At 36.5% G+C, this 13,929-nt stretch overlaps 1 protein-coding gene across 1 annotated transcript; it reads left to right on the forward strand.

Moving 5' to 3' along the window:
* The first annotated feature begins 8,239 nt into the window (after positions 1–8,239).
* LOC109173132 (TBC1 domain family member 5 homolog B-like) lies at positions 8,240–13,922 on the forward strand. Its single transcript, XM_019322398.1, has 5 exons — positions 8,240–8,925; positions 9,543–9,646; positions 9,787–9,963; positions 10,646–12,498; positions 13,590–13,922. Exons 1-5 carry the CDS (start codon positions 8,720–8,722, stop codon positions 13,731–13,733), a joined length of 2,484 nt encoding a protein of 827 aa, XP_019177943.1. The 5' UTR covers positions 8,240–8,719; the 3' UTR covers positions 13,734–13,922.
* Positions 13,923–13,929: the final 7 nt, after the last annotated feature.

Genomic DNA, 13,929 nt, shown 5'->3' on the forward strand with positions numbered 1-13,929 from the left:
TTGTATAATATCAAATAATGTATATTCGGTACACAAATAATGTAATTTTAATATATTGAAAATGTATCTTATATATATTTAGAAAAAGTACATATTTGAGTACTAAAAGTACATTATTTTATACAATGTATATTCAGTACACAAATACTATATTTTTAGTATATTAAAAATTAAAAATATATGTTTTTATGGCCCACACGTCAGTGTGTGGACCATATGATCCATATAATAATTTACAAATATTTTAGACACAAGTTCGAATATTCCTTCCAATTTCGACCAAATTAATTCTACCCAACCTTGTGGAATTAATTCTTCCACACTTAACCCAAATTCTATGTCCTTTCATCTTTGTGCTATCCATACCACCAGTCCACCACATCCATTCATTCGAATAGGAAGGTTGGTACGGCCACATCTTTGTTAGGGAAGATAAGCAACCCCAACGAAGGTTGGCAAACTTTCTGGAAAAAGGAGAACAAATGAAAGTAAAAAGAAATATGTGCCGTGTTATAATAACACTGCTTTAAAAGTGTTATTCCTAGAGATGGTGCAGTCTGAAATTTTTGATATGTTCCTGATGAGTAACACAGACGTTTTACGACCAAACTTTGCACCTGTTAGGCGTAGATGAATCTGAATTAGTGCTCAGACAGAGATTATGATATAGAAGGCGCAGAAATTGTATTCACTGTGTAGTTGTGTCTCTTATGATGAACATAGTGATAGAAAGAGTACCATGCAGTGTCTTGACTTCAAACGATTTGCTTTAACCATGTTAATAGTCCCACATTATTGGTTGAACACTATTTATATAGCCTGCGATTGTAACAGAATTCCTTATTCCAGAACGCAATGAAAAATACGTGAGTGGAGAGCTTTAATTTACACGTATCCTAGGAAAGCATGAAGTGATCCAGAAAAATAGGGAAGTAAGTGAAAAAAGCCAAGCCTTTTGTTTGAATGTATTCTCAAGTCTCAACAATCTTCATACTGTGAATAAGAGAACGGGTGTTGAGTAGGGTTGTGCAGGACCCGAAGTACCCGAAAAACCCGACCGACCCGCCGACCGGTCTACCCCATCCGTTTAGAACCGAACCCTAGGACGGATAACCGAACCCGCCCGTAAAACGACGTCGTGTTGAGGAAGATCGGTTTGGGTGATGAAATAAGCCACCCGAACCGTCCGAATACCCGATGTAGCGTTAGGGTTACGTAGAATGCATATGATACGGCGTCGTTTAGGGATAGTATATATATTCCTTTTGTAGGGCAAAACTTCAGATATCTCCTCATTTGCTCTTTGCGCAGTCGAATGCTTAGGGTTTCTTTCTCTGTTTCTCTCATCTTTGTCTCACAGTATCACTTTCTTCTCTAGTTCTCTGACTTCTCTCGTTCTAAACTTCGAATGTTCAATGTTCTATGACTTCTCTCTGAGTCTCTTCTAGACTTACAGACTGAGAGTGTGAGTCTCCGACTCTCCGGTGGAAGCTAATATTGTTCGGTGGAAGCTAATATTGTCCGGTCAGTCACTCACTCCGGTGGAAGTTGATTTTGTTATTCGGTGCGGTCAGCGGTGGATTGTAGATTGTTGGCTCGGAATCGAAGCCCTCTGTTCTCGGGGGTTTAATTTGGAGAAACGAAGTAATCTCTAAACCCTAATCTTATACATAATTAGATTATAGTCTTATTACTCTTATAGATTGTGATACGTTGTTGTTATTATGATTCTGTGATTTCTGTGGACTGTGATTAAGTCAATCTGTTGAGAAGTTCCAGATTGTATGTCACTTGTCCCTTGTTTGTGATGTTATGATACTTGATTAGGGTTTCTATGATTCTGTGATTTCTGTGGACTGTGATTAAGTCAATCTGTTGAGAAGTTCCAGATTGTATGTCACTTGTCCCGTGTTTGTTATGATTCTGTCATTTCTGTGGACTGTGATTAAGTCAATCTGTTGAGAAGTTCCAGATTGTATGTCATTTGTCCCTTGTTTGTGATGTTATGATACTTGATTAGGGTTTCTATAATTCTGTCATTTCTGTGGACTGTGATTAAGTCAATCTGTTGAGAAGTTCCAGACTGTATCTTGATTTCATAATGTGTGATATATTATGGTGGAAGCACTGACTGTTATAAGAGTCTTATAAATTAGAGTGTTATAATGTCTCTTAAAGGCTTAAATTGGTGGAAGCCCCAAAGAAATCCTTATAATGATGTTGATGAAATGAGCTGTTTTTATGTTATAACAGTCTCTGATTCATCTGGATATTTAAAATATATCCCTGAATCTGGATTTCTTTGTAAGTTTATGGATGTATGCCCTTAATTGTATTTGTATATTTGTATTGAATAATGCCCTTTAATTAATTACGCATTCCTGTTTAATGATGACACAAAATGTGTCTGATTCTGGAATGCTTAAATGATTTCATGTGCTGCCTCTTCTTGAATATGAATCCTGCTTTGTGTACTGATAGTTCACCATTTTTAGATGGAAAATATCAGTATGCCTGGTAGTCAACCTCCCAACTCCTCAATTGATGGACCTTCAGGGGTGGAAGCCCAAACTGTTGAGAATCGAGCAACCTCCTACTGCTATTCCTGCCAAGAAGAGGAAACAGGTTGATTCCAGATCACCAGTGTGGGATCATTTTGAGAAGATAAAGGACAGTAATAATGTGGTTGTAAAAGGCAAATGCATTTATTGTGCAAAAATTTATCACTATGAGACAAAAACATGGGACTTCTTCCTTAAGAAATCACATGTGTAGCCGTTTGAAAAATCCTCACTCCAAGGAAACTAGGCAGTCCCTGTTAACATTTCAGGCTGTTACATCACTTACAGATGGTCAGCCTACTGTGGGAGAAATAGGGACTTGGGTATTTAATCAAGAGTCAATTAGGAGGGCCTTGGTTGAAATGATAATCATAGATGAATTGCCCTTTAGATTTGTGGAGGGAATAGGTTTCAGGAGGTTCATAGCTATTGCTTGCCCTAGGTTTATAGTTCCATCCAGGTGGACTATAAGTAGGGACATCCTAGTTGTCTATGAAGAGGGGAGACTAAAATTGAAGTCATTTTTAAGGGGAAGCAGTCATAGGGTTAGTATCACTACAGATTCTTGGACATCCATCCAAAGAATTAACTACATGGTAGTAACTGCCCATTTCATTGATTCTGAGTGGAAGCTTCATAAGAAAATCCTTGCATTTGTCCCTGTTACCTCTCACAAAGGTGAATATCTAGCCAAAGCCCTAGAAAATTGTTTGCTAGAGTGGGGGCTTAGAGATGTGTTTTCTATGACTGTTGATAATGCCTCATCAAATGACACTGCTATGGGGTTTCTGAAGAAAAAATTAGTATCTTGGGGATCATCTACTGTGAGGGAAAAATATCTTCACATGAGATGTATTGCCCATATCTTAAACTTAGTAGTTCAAGATGTTCTGAAAGATTGTGATAGTTCTGTTAAGAAGGTTAGGGAGGTGGTTAGATATGTTAGAAACTCTCCTGCTAGACTCAAGAAGTTCAGGGATTTGGCTGATTGGTTGAGTATTGAACAAATGTCTTCTTTGTGTTTAGAAGTTCCAACCAAATGGAACTCTACCTATTTGATGTTGTAGTCTGCATTAACTTAACAAAAAATGTTTGAATCTTTGGAGTCAGATTGTTCTTTCAAGTCTGATTTGGGTAATTCAATTCCTGATTTTATGGACTGGGAATCTGTTGGTAGTTTGGTTCAGTTACTGCAGTGTTTTTATGACATGACCATTAGAATTTCTGGTTCTTTATATGTCACCTCAAACACATTCTTTACTGAGATTTCTGATCTGTACTGCCTATTGAAAGGCATGGTAGAAGTTGGTGGGCCAGTTGGTGTGATGGGGAAAAATATGAAGGCAAAATTTGAGAAATATTGGGATGATGTTGAAAAAATGAATCTAATGATATTTTTTGCAAACATTCTAGACCCTAGAGACAAGTTAAAGTATATGCCTACTCAATTTAATCATATGTATGGTGAGGAAAAGGGTAAACCATTCTATGACAAAGTAGTTGCTGCTCTTGCTGAGTTATTTGATGATTATTCTACATCTGCCTCTTCTTCTGTCCCTTCTGCGCCTGTGTCTGTTCATGCTACATCTGCCTCTTCTGTTTCTGTTGGGAAGCCACAACATTTTCTGAAGTCCCAAATTGAAAAGCAAAGATTGGAGTCTGGGGGTAAGAAACAAACTGAGTTGGATATGTACTTGAGTGAGGGAATAGTTGAAGAGGAAGAATCTTTTGATATACTTGGATGGTGGAAGATCAACTCTGCTAGGTTTCCAGTTCTGTCTAAGCTTGTTAGGGATGTCCTAGCCATTCCAATCTCCACTGTTGCCTTAGAATCTGCCTTCAGTACTTCTGGGAGAGTATTGGATCCTTTTAGGAGTTTTTTAACTCCAAAAATTGTGAAAGCTGTTATAAATATATATACTCAGTGGACATTATTATGTAACGGACGTAACGGTCCGGTAATTAAGCATGTCATTATTGTATCCGTTATACTTGTATTGTATATATACTTACATATGTTGTATTGTTTGGGAGCTAATGAAATGGAGATTACCCCCTATACTATTGTCTATCATTCTCCCTTCTCTCTTTACACCTTACTTGCAATGTTAAATCAGTTCATCGGTTAGGAGCTAATGGCCAACGGGCATCTCACTTTACAACACGTTGGCCATTAGCTCCTAACCGATGAACTGATTTAACATTGCAAGTAAGGTGTAAAGAGAGAAGGGAGAATGATAGACTTAAATAGACAAGCCCCAAAATCCTGAAGATTATGCCTTGAAGGCAAATACTTAATAGACAAACCTCAAAATCCTGAAGATTATGCCTTGAAGGCAAATACTTAAACAGACAAATCCCAAAATCCTAAAGATTATGCCTTGAAGGCTTATGCTTGTACTCTTTTTTCCTTAACTAAGTTTTTCCCACGAGATTTTCTTAAGTTAAGGTTTTTAACGAGGCAATCAGTATAATATACGATTTTTCAAATACATGTACTCTTTTCTTCAACTAGGTTTTTTCCTACGTGGTTTTCCTAGTGAAGTTTTTAACGAGGCATGAATGTATTCAAATATACCATATCCATATACCTTGTACTCTTTTCTTGTTTAGGTTTTTCCAACAGGGTTTTCCTAGCAAGTTTTTAACGAGGCAAGACTGTGGACAAATAATGTCCCAGGGGGAGTGTTATAAATATATATACTTAGTGGACATTATTATGTAACGGACGTAACGGTCCGGTAATTAAGCATGTCATTATTGTATCCGTTATACTTGTATTGTATATATACTTACATATGTTGTATTGTTTGGGAGCTAATGAAATGGAGATTACCCCCTATATTATTGTCTATCATTCTCCCTTCTGTCTTTACACCTTACTTGCAATGTTAAATCAGTTCATCGGTTAGGAGCTAATGGCCAACGGGCATCTCACTTTACAACAGAAGCATTGGTGTGTACACAAGATTGGCTTAGAATGCAAAATACTCCTTTATGTATTGAGGAGAATCTGGAAGAGTTGGAGAAGTTTGAAAAAGGTATGACTTTTAAGTTTTAACTTTATACTCCTTTATACTTATATTTTAAATTACTTAAATTGTTATTACACTTAACTTTTATTGTTTATTTTGCAGAGTTAAGTAGTGATGGTGGAAGTGGGAGGTCTCTTGGTTCTACACTTGCTACAATTCCTGTAATGTTATTATTTACATTACTTGATTTTATTGCAATCTTTTACAGTATTTGACTGTTTAACTAAATTGCAATCTAATCTCACTTGGTATTTTTTGAGCCCACTGTGTTTGACTCAATTACACTAGACATCTGTAACTTTGTAAGTATGAAGGCCTGGTAACTTGTACTAAGTTGCTGCCTCAAGTACCTTGGGCATTTGGTTGGTAATGTATGAACTATTTTATTTTGTTTGTTCACTTTAAGTTGGCATTTGGTAATGATGAAGCTTCCACCTTTAATCTGAAAAGGAAAGGATTAAGTTGGTTAGTTGCTCTATACTTAAGTTATACTGAAGCAATATGTCCTTAATCCAAATGATATGGAAAAAATGCTTGCTGAGCCAAAATTTATATAATCCCTTCTCAGTTTTTCATTTTCTAATGCTTGCTCAGTTGCTTACTTGTTTGTGTAGTACTAATTATTTACACTAACTTGTCACAATTCACAGGAAGAAGAGTAGGTCTAATTGTTTGAATTCTAAAAGTCTAGGAGTTGAGTAGCTGACACTTGCAGTTGCTGAATTGCTAATTTTGCTGAATTTGTATTTTTTGGTGCTTCAGTTTGCTGAATTTGTATTTTGTAAATTTGTTACTTCTTACTTCCTTTACAGTTGTGTATGTACTTCTGTAGAGTTTTGGTCTGTAACAGTTCTTACTTCTTAGTTATTTACTTTTGTTCGAGTCTTAGACACTTAAGAGTTAAGACTCTTAATGTTAGTTAATAGACTACTTAGTAATACTAATTACTAAGTTAGTAACTTAGTATTACAGGTATTAGTCTATTACACTATTATTCTATCAATTATTTACTTATTTATTCAATATTTCAGACTTTCAGTTAGTTATTATTGTGCTTTTGATTTTAATTTTTGAATTTTTTTATTTGATTTTTTTACATTTTCTAATATCCGAAATAATGTCGGATATCCGACCAATCCGATCCAATCCGAACAACGTTATAACCGACCGGATAAGTCAACAACTTTAAACGGATAGGGTAGTCAAAATACATATTCGAAATCCGATCGGAGGACCCTGACCGCCATCCGATCCGTCCGAATGCACAGTCCTAGTGTTGAGTGTGTTCTTTTGCATACGTCCTCCGAAAGTCGTTTGAGGTGTATTATAATGATACTTTAGTGGTGCTGTAATGAAATTGTAATATGTATAAAATGGAACTGAATAACATGTCTGTGTCATAATGAACTACATTGTGTATAAAATGAAACTGAATAGAAAGTCTCACATATTGAGTGTTTGTTGTTAAGTGAAACTGTAGTTGAATTATAATGATATTTTAGTGGTGCTGTAATGAAATTACTGTGTTTATAAAACGAAATTGAATAGCTGGTCTCACATATTGATTATATATTGTTAAATGAAACTGTAGTTGAATAATAATGATACTTTAGTAGTCCTATAATGAAACTACATTGTGTATAAAATGAAACTGAATAGCAAGTCTCACACATTGAGTGTATATTATCTAATGAAATTGTAGCTGAATTAGACTGATACTTTAGTGGTGTTGTAATGAAATTGCCTTGGGTATAAAATGAAACTGAATAACATATCTTACATATTGAATGTATATTGTCAAATGAAATGTTGTTGAATTAAAATGATACTTTAGTAATGCTGTAATAAAACTACAATGTTTATAAAGTAAAACTGAATAATAAAAAAGGTTGCTAACTTGCATTGATCATAACAAGATTTGTTATGCACACCTCCACTAGGATCAAACTCACAACCTTCCAAATGAAAGTCTAACCCGAGTACCATTAGACCACATAATCTTGGTAAGTCCCTAAACTATTCAATTTCAAACAATTTTTCTAATTTGAAGGTTTCCAACAGATCAACAGGTCATCCTCCCAAATTAATTATTTTTTAAAAAATAAATTTTAAAAATTAATTATTTAAATTAAAAAAAAAACAGGACCCCGCCAGGAGACGAACAACGGCCGGTTTCTTCTTCTCCGGCCGTGGAGATGAAGAAACCGGTCGTTCTTCATCTCCGGCCAGTGTCCTATTTTTTTTTTTTTTTAAATTTAAATAATTAATTTTTAAAATTTATTTTTTAAAAAATAATTAATTTGGGAGGATGACCTGTTGACCTGTTGAAAACCTTTAAATTGAAAGAATTGTTTGAAATTGATTAGTTTAGGGATCCAATTGTTTATTTTTTTAAAGTTCAATGACTTAATTACATTATCGTGGACAGTTCGATAGCCTATTTGACCCTTATTCCTTTTTTAATTTAATATGGTCCACTATGTTATATGTACCACGGTCCATAACAAAATTTGTCAGCTCATTGCATACCCGGAAGCTTACCGACCAATATCAAAAAAAAAAAAAAAAAAAAAGTGGGGGTCGATTTCCAAACAATTATTATATTCTTTAGCAGTCTTTTCCACAGACAAGCAAATTTGGCTCATTTCCTTTCCCTTTCTATTTCTCTCTCTTGGAAGAAATATAGAATAGATAATATGGCTCATTTCCTTTCTCTTTCTATTTCTCTTTTGGAAGGAATTTAGAATAGAGAATAGGAGCAGCAGCCATAGCCAATTAGCCATCGCTCTCTATATTCTCTATCTATCTCTCTACCTAATAGAGAATTCCCATTAAATTAAGTAGATTTGTTGATTGTTTGTTCCAAAATCGCTGTTCTTGGTGGTGATTGTATAATTTAGGCGGAGATTAGGAGCAGCAGCCATAGCCATCGGTCTTTAGAATTCTTTCTTATTCTCTGTTTCGCCAATTTTGAAAAATCCACATCAAATAGATTTGTTGATTATTTGTGCTAGAATCGCTGTTCTTTTGTGTTTGTTTTTTTCCACGATTTTCATGATAAAGTTCTGACGCTCAACACGGAATTTCTGTGCCTACAAAACGGAAAAGCTAAGGGAAAAGGTTATGTCGCCGGTTCCGATTGAGCAGACATTGCTTCCAACGACGTCGTCGTCTTCGCCGTCTTCTTCTTTTCCTCCATCTCCACAGAGGACTCCGTGTTTCCGTGATCTGAGAGGGGTGCGATGGCGCATCGATTTGGGGATTTTGCCGTCTTCTCCATCTGCTTCCATCGTCGATCTTCGCCGCGTCACTGCAGACTTACGTAGAAGGTAATTCTTTTTTCTCTGGGGTTTAATTGGAGTTTATGTCGCATAAAATTCTTATTTTTCGTTGTTTTTGTCATCATATTTCATGGTTCCGTTAGTACTATGATGGAATTTAGATAATTTGAGTTAATAATCTCTGAATTCGTTCTTTTACAAGTCTATCTACTGGTGTCTGACATTTCTGTTAGTGAATTTCAATCATTTCCTTAGCAGTCATTGGAAAATTATATTCTTTTAAAAAAAATTGTTGGATAATAAGCGATTCTGGTTACAAAGGTCCCAAATTTTCAACAAATATTTATGTTAGCAGTTAAATCTGTTTCCTCTAATTTCTGTGAACTAACATCATCCAATGTGAATACTTGGTACATTAAAAGTGCAAAAATTAAACTAAGAACTATCGGATTGACAAATGCTTGTATTCCCTTAGGTGTGTGTCATAGCACATTATTAAATGTCAACAATTTGTTTAGTTTAGAGTTGGAAAAATTCTAGGGTACTACAGCTCAAGATAGTTTTTGGCTACTAACTGCAAACAGCTTCAACACAGGTGTCTTACATGAGTGGCAATTGTGTCATTATCGGCCATTACCCTTAACCTATTTGTTTATTTCTTGCAGTTATGCTTCTCTGAGGAGACAGCTTCTAATTGATCCACATGTACCAAAGGATGGTAGTACCTCTCCAGATCTTGTTATGGACAACCCACTATCTCAAAACCCTGGTAGGATATATGTGTTTTTCTTTAGCATCTCTTCATGAACAGCTTGATTCTTGATCTTTTCATGGATGTGATTGTTTTTCTGTAGCATTCCTAGTGTTAAACTTTTATTCAAGTTAATTTCTTTTGATTATACTTTATAGATAGCATGTGGGGTCGCTTCTTCAGGAATGCTGAGTTAGAAAGAATGGTTGATCAGGATTTGTCTCGTTTATATCCTGAGCATGGTAGCTATTTCCAAACCCCTGGGTGCCAGGCCATGTTGCGGCGTATTTTGCTTCTTTGGTGCCTTGGACATCCTGGGTATGGGTACAGACAAGGTATGTTAAGATTTGTTTTGAATTTAACTTAAGTGCATTAAGTGCAATTGCTATCTCTTTCTTTTAAAAATTCAAGTTTTTATGGATTCAACATAGAGCCTTTCAGTAACATGTCACCTGCCCCTGTCCTCTTCCTTTAACACACTGCTGATCTCCATGTCTATTCATGGGACCAAAACCCTGTGTTCGTACTTTGAACCAAGTGATCATATAGTATTAGGCTCTCGTTCATTTTTGGTAACAAAGAAAAAGTTTACATGCTGTGTCGTCTGGGAAATGTGTTCAATGTAGTAATGGGAGGAATGGAGGATAATGTCTTTATGCATGATATTTGTCTGTAACTAATACTGTGAAATGTAATCAAGTACTTGATTGCTTGCCTGTTGATTCTATTTACTAAAATGTCAGATCCTTTGTGAAAGCTCAGACATGGGGAATGCTGTCATTATGCATGCTATTGGTAATTGGTCTGTAACTATACGGTAAAATGTAATCAAGTACTTGCATGCTTGCCTGTTGGTTTTAAGTAGGAAAAAACGTCAGATCTAGCATCAACCCATGACCTAATTCTCAAATTAGTCTCTGAAATTATTTAAAATACATGTCAGTTGTCTTTTAATGGATTTAACTTTTTTTTTTCAGTGTTGATTAATCAGTAGAAACTTTCCTTTGTGGTTTGCAGGAATGCACGAACTGTTGGCCCCACTGCTATATGTTCTCCATGTAGATGTCGAACATCTCTCCGAAGTGAGGAATCTTTATGAAGATCATTTCACTGACAATTTTGATGGTTTCTCATTTCATGAAAATGATTTGTCATATAAATTTGATTTTAAAAAGTTCTCGGAATCTCTTGAAGAAGAACAGGGAACTGGCAAAAGTCCAGTTAAGATTAGTAGTCTCAGTGAACTTGACCCCAAGATACAATCCACTGTTCTACTAAATGATGCATATGGAGCTGAAGGTGAGCTTGGTGTTCTCTTGTCCGTGAAATTCATGGAGCATGATGCTTATTGTATGTTTGATGCCTTAATGAATGGTGCTGGCGGTGCTGTTGCTATGGCTGAATTTTTCTCCCCTTCCCCATATGGCACTTCGCATACTGGTTTGCCGCCTGTCATTGAAGCTTCTGCTGCTTTATATCATTTGCTTTCTCTGGTTGATTCCTCTCTCCATAGCCACCTTGTTGAGCTTGGTGTTGAGCCCCAGTATTTCGCACTTCGTTGGTTGCGTGTCCTCTTTGGACGGGAATTTGATCTTGAAGACCTCTTGATTATCTGGGATGAAATATTTGCATGTGAAAATAGGAAGCTGGAAAAATCCACTGAAAATGATACCGACTTTGGCTGCACTGTTCTCAATTCATCCAGAGGGGCTTTCATCTCTGCTTTTGCAGTTTCCATGATACTAAATTTAAGGTCTTCACTACTTGCCACAGAGAATGCTACTGCATGTCTTCAAAGACTGCTGAATTTTCCAGAGGATACAAATTTGGAGAAATTGATTGCAAAGGCGAAATCTTTACAGAGTTTGGCAGTGGTTGCTAATAACTCGACTCCATTGCTGAGTTATGATGGGTTCTACAAGAGAAGTAAGTCAACAGCTGTGAGAGGCCATAGAAATTCATTTGATTTAACTTTGGCAAATCCATTGAATTTGCTAGCTGAAAGCTACTGGGAAGAGAAGTGGAGAGTTCTGCAAAAGGAAGAAGAAAACAAGAAATGCATTGAGGAGAACAAAGTTCCAGGAAAAAGGAAGTCCTGGTCTGAGAAAGTTAAGTTGCGCTTGTCAAGAACCGAGTCTGCACCATCTCCATCTACGGTCAATGGTGGAAGAAAAGTACCCAATTCAGCTGTTAGAAGAAATTTGTTGAAAGATCTGGCTCGGCAGCTTGGGTCAGATGAAGAGACAGATGACTTGGTTGATAATGAAAATGTAGGCCAGAGGGATCTGGTTGATACTGATGGACAAGATGGAGAAAACAAAAATTTTAGTTCCACATCTGAGGAGAGATGTTTCAGCCGAAACACTTGTAGTGAACAGAATTCTTATATTTCTTCTGACCCACCTAGCCCTATTAGTGGTAATAACCATCAGGAAATTGGATCTGACAGAAGCAGTGTTGCATCAAATTTGTCTGTTGGTGACAATGATGGTGATGCAAGTAACGCTGTGGTGTCTGGAACTAACCTAGAAGGATCTCCTCTTCCTCTAGAAGGTGTTTCTGTAAAGTCTGAACAAAATGATGATTCTGGAGGGAAATCCACAACTTGCTCAAAGGAGCGGAAGCTTCGGTCTGTCAAATTTAACTGGTTTTGGAAGTTTGGACGGAATGCTGGTGAAGGGGCATCTGAAAAAGATAGTGGCCCTGAGGTCACGAAAGTCCCCTGTGGCGGGAACAGTCAGAACAATCATATTGGATCTTCTACAATTGAAGGGTTTGATAGTTCTGGCACTAGCAGAGGAGAGAATGTAGACCAGAATTTGTTGGTTTCATTAAGAAATCTTGGGAATTCCATGCTCGAGAATATTCAGGTATTTGCTATTTCTTTTGTGATAATCAGAGCTGTTGCACTTCCAATTTAGACTTTTATAGCTAGTAATGCCCCATTTAAATGAGATTGACCGGATCAGATTGTTAGGATGTGGTTGTGTCAGTAATAAGAATTTAGTACACCGGAAATTTAGAAGATCATCTCTAGACCTGCTTATGCTTTATGAGTTAGACAACCATGTCTTAGATAAATGGATAAGGTGATTATAACATATTGTTATCAAGCTGTGAATAGTGTGCCGAGTGATGGCAGGTATCTTTCTTACCCACCACCCCAGCCCCTGCTGCTTGCCTCATTCTGTAAAGAAAGGAAAAGACAAGATGAAGTTATTTTCTTCTGCTAGTGAATTTCTTTTTTCTTGAGATCCCGATAGACTAATAAAAGAAATTTTATGGAACTAGCACTAGTATATTTTGATCAATGAAAAGACAATGCTTTTGGAAATTTGTCTTGAAAACGAGATCCACTGCAGTCTAGTAACTGTGGTTATAGATGAACCAGAGTTTGTGTTTAGTATTGTGAAGTTATTAATCTAGAATTTGGATTTATGCTGAGAATCTTGGATAAGAATGTGAGTCAACCAAAAAGCACTTTGATGTGATCATGTGAATCATTAAGATTAGAATTCGGGCTTAAAAAGCTATTGTCGGCATTTTGATTTAGTTGCTAATTTGCTATCTATTTAGATGTTATCTAGACTAGTTCTTGCATTAAAATTAAACTATTGTTTGCATTCTAATATGTTCTTAGTTTTTTGGGGTGATGAGGGAAACCTGCAGCCACTACCCGAGGGTGTGCACTGGGTAAACCTTGCCTTGTGACCCTAGCCGGCAAAGGATCACAAGGAGGTAAACCAGCCTAGATTGCCCATAGTTGACCGGTTTAAACCAAGAAGACTGGGATTCAAACTCGTGACCTTGTGGTTACAAGTTTGTATCCTTAGCCATATTGGCTGGGGTTACCTTAATTTGTTCTTAGTTGTGTTGCTATTGTGTCGCCTTTAAGCACTCATCTGTTCTTGATTGAATTGCTATTCTGATTCTTTCTAAACTACTTGGTCATTTGGTGTAGGTGATCGAATCTGTTTTCCAGCAAGATCAGTCTCCAACAGGGCCATTGGAGAACTTGTCCAAGAGTGTTCTTGTGGGTAAAGGACAAGCCATGTCAGCTTTAAAGGAGCTTCGAAAAATCAGCAACCTTTTATCTGAGATGTGAGGAGCAATAGTAATTTAAACTTGTATATAATTTTGTAATTAATTATTCACGAGTGCTGAAATAATAGGCTTTGTTCTCAAATCTGGATGGGATATATTTTGAAACTGAATTGTATCTTGGAGCTTACAGCATTGATGAACTGATGATGCTCGACATGATCTGTGAATGCATTTTTTCAACTCTCGAATACATAATA

This window comes from Ipomoea nil, unplaced genomic scaffold, assembly GCF_001879475.1.
Source record: "Ipomoea nil cultivar Tokyo-kokei standard unplaced genomic scaffold, Asagao_1.1 scaffold0465, whole genome shotgun sequence".
Taxonomy (NCBI): Eukaryota; Viridiplantae; Streptophyta; class Magnoliopsida; order Solanales; family Convolvulaceae; genus Ipomoea; species Ipomoea nil.

Coding starts and splice junctions, on each gene's coding strand:
- LOC109173132 (XM_019322398.1), top strand. CDS start 8,720: ATGTCGCCGGTTCCGATTGAGCAGACATTGCTTCCAACGACGTCGTCG. Junction 9,964..10,645: donor TGGGTATGGGTACAGACAAG/GTATGTTAAGAT, acceptor TGTGGTTTGCAG/GAATGCACGAACTGTTGGCC. Junction 12,499..13,589: donor CCATGCTCGAGAATATTCAG/GTATTTGCTATT, acceptor CATTTGGTGTAG/GTGATCGAATCTGTTTTCCA.